At 49.6% G+C, this 2,692-nt stretch overlaps 1 protein-coding gene across 1 annotated transcript; it reads right to left on the minus strand.

Annotated features, from left to right (window-relative positions):
• Positions 1 to 207: 207 nt before the first annotated feature.
• Positions 208 to 2,270, minus strand: lrrc4.2 (leucine rich repeat containing 4.2). The gene is given in 11 exon segments (XM_034141841.1): positions 208 to 272; positions 275 to 599; positions 601 to 1,146; positions 1,148 to 1,213; positions 1,215 to 1,271; positions 1,273 to 1,305; positions 1,308 to 1,351; positions 1,354 to 1,491; positions 1,494 to 1,529; positions 1,532 to 1,582; positions 1,585 to 2,270. Coding segments are annotated over 11 exon segments (1,986 nt in total). The 5' UTR covers positions 2,210 to 2,270.
• Positions 2,271 to 2,692: the final 422 nt, after the last annotated feature.

Consider the following 2,692-nt stretch of genomic DNA (forward strand, 5'->3'; position numbering starts at 1 on the left):
CATTTATATATATTTGTATTTTTTTTCATATTTATATACTTAATGTATAGGCATGTACAAGAACCAAAACTGTCTCTGTTTGCACTTCTGTACACAAAGAAAGTTACCGTTTTGTCTTTGTGCATTCTATTGCATGGACTGATGAGCAGATAGGTGGCGAGCAGAGGTTGGGGCAGAGTCAGAGATAAATCCAGAAGGGAGCATTACTCAGATTTGGGTCTCCTGAACCTTCTCCTTGCCGTGAGTAGTCTTAATGACGTAGGGATCAGCATGGTGCTGATGTGGCTGTGATGCTGTCTGACTGAGCGATGAAGAGAGTTGTTCTGGGTCCAGTGGGCTCCGTAGCCCCCTTGGCGGGCTGATGAGGAGGAGGACACATACCCAGGCTTAAAGGTGTTGCTGTTGTGTTCCACTAACGTAGGCAGTACCAACACTGTGTCATCAGAGCCACTAGATCCGGATGTGGGGGGCGGAACAGGAGGAACTTCCTCCTCCATCTGTATGATTTCTATGGTCCTTGCTGCTGCCACACCAGTGCTCCTCTGTTGATGCCGCTTACGCAACTTATAGAATGCTATCAACATGGCGGCTGCCAGTAAACGTAACAGCAACAAAGCAGCCGATGATGATTTTTGTGGTTTTCATCACCTCATCCAAGCTGGCGGCTGGCCCACTAGGGACTCTGGGAGTGACGATTGACACCTGCCTTGGAGTTGGAGTGTTTTGGAACAGCACGGTAGGTGTAGAGATGAAGACAGGCTGAAAGCCAGAGGGCGAGGCAGGGATAGTAGGTTTAGGTTTTGGGGTCTCCTCCACTGTGGGCTCCAAAACTTCCACCGTCACGGTGGTAAAATACGACAGATTAGATGTGTTGAGTTCAGCATTGCTGACGTTTAGGTATGCTGAGGCATTGGAGTTTCCTGCCATGTTGCTCACCATGCAGGTGTACACGCCTGTGTCTGAAGGGAGAACGTTGGAGAAGTTCAGTGTTCCGTCGTTAAGGACAGATATCCGTGGGTGAGCTGAGCCATGGCTCAATACAGTCCCATTGGGCAGAAGCCATCGGACTGAGCTCATGGCAGCTGTGCGACACTTCAGTTCGGCCACCCTCGCTGCCGAGATGTTCAGATCTCTAGGAGCATCAAGTAATGAATGGTGCTGAACACTGAAAGGTGGTCTGATCAACTTCCACCAGGTATCGTCCCCTCATGTGGAACCGGGGTGTGGCAACGTCCACAACAGGTGGAGTTTGTGGGAATGTATTCTCTGAGGCCACCAGGAGAGCCACACTACATCACAGGTCACAATCGCCATGGGTTGTGGTGCAGGTGGAGCTCCACCAGGTACTGTAAGGTGTGAAGAGGTTGTGGGGGAGGGACGACAGGTTATTATGGGCTAAATTCAGCTCAACCAAGTCTGTAATGTCATCAAATGCATTTCTCTCAATAGTAGTGATGTCAGAGTTCATAATCCACAATTTACGTAGATTTTAAGACCACGGAAGGCCCCGGGCTTCATTTCAGGGAAAAATTCTCTGATATTTCCAGCTCCTCCAACCCCAACAGTGGCAAAAGATTAGGAACTCCCTCAGGTTGCACATCCCCAAGTTGAGATACTTGAGGTTCTGAAGGCCCTCAAATGCTCCATCAGAGATGTACTCCAACTTTCTCAGTTCTCCCAAGTCCAGTCTCATGAGGGAGGGTACACGGTTGAAGGCATAAGAGGGGATGCTCTCAATGGGATTGTTTCTAAGCCACAGCTCTCTCAACTTTGACAGGTACTCAAAAGCTCCACTGGGTATGACTGTCAGTCTGTTGTCGAACAGCTCCAGGGTATTGAGGCTGGTCAATCCACTGAAGGCCCCAACTTCAATCCGTCTGATAGCATTTCTGCCCAACTGCAGTACCTCCAGGTGATGCAGGTGCCTGAAGGTGTCTGCCTGTATGGTCTCGATGCTGTTTTCCATCAGGTTAAGGTACCTGGTGTTGGGTGGGATGTTCGGGGGAACCCTAACCAGGCCTCGGCGGGTGCACACCACCTTGCTGAGCTGGTTAGTGCAGGAGCACACACCTGGACAGTTCTGTGGGTTAGCCGAGCCCAACGCAGGGCCTGTGGACTGGCACATACTGAGAGCAGGAAGCAGAGAGAGCACGGCGAGCAGGGCTGCTTTCCAGGTAGGCTGCACTCTAACCTGGCCCAAAGGACTCATGGTGTGGAGGGCTCATTATTCTGCATGGTGGGGGGAGACGGCACAAACCAGAGGACAGACCACCCTAAGCCTGGCTGGAGCAACTCAAGGCTCCAAGTTCCATCGACAGTGCAGGGAGACGCTACATCAAAATTGATGTGTGTGAGAGAGAGAAGGGGAAAAAGAGGGGCAGAGCGGGGAGACAGAGTGAGAGGGATTAATACAAGAGAAGCAGCAGAGGAAAAGCAGTGCAGCAATGTAAGAAAAAGGTTGGATAACAGTAACAGTGACGTACCTCATTAGTTTGGAAGTGGTCCTTTTTGCCTTTTTCCAAATGTTAAAAGCAACAGTCATGCAACATGTTCATTTATAATTTCCTTCCATGGAATGACACCAGATTCATGTTTCTTCTTTTTCCTTCTCTGAAAAAGTGATGTGGCCCTCTATTAGCCAAGGGTACAAAATGGCTCCTGGTATTAAAGACTGAAAGCAGCATGAAAAGCA

The sequence above is a fragment of the Trematomus bernacchii genome, unplaced genomic scaffold (assembly GCF_902827165.1).
Source record: "Trematomus bernacchii unplaced genomic scaffold, fTreBer1.1, whole genome shotgun sequence".
Taxonomy (NCBI): domain Eukaryota; kingdom Metazoa; phylum Chordata; class Actinopteri; order Perciformes; family Nototheniidae; genus Trematomus; species Trematomus bernacchii.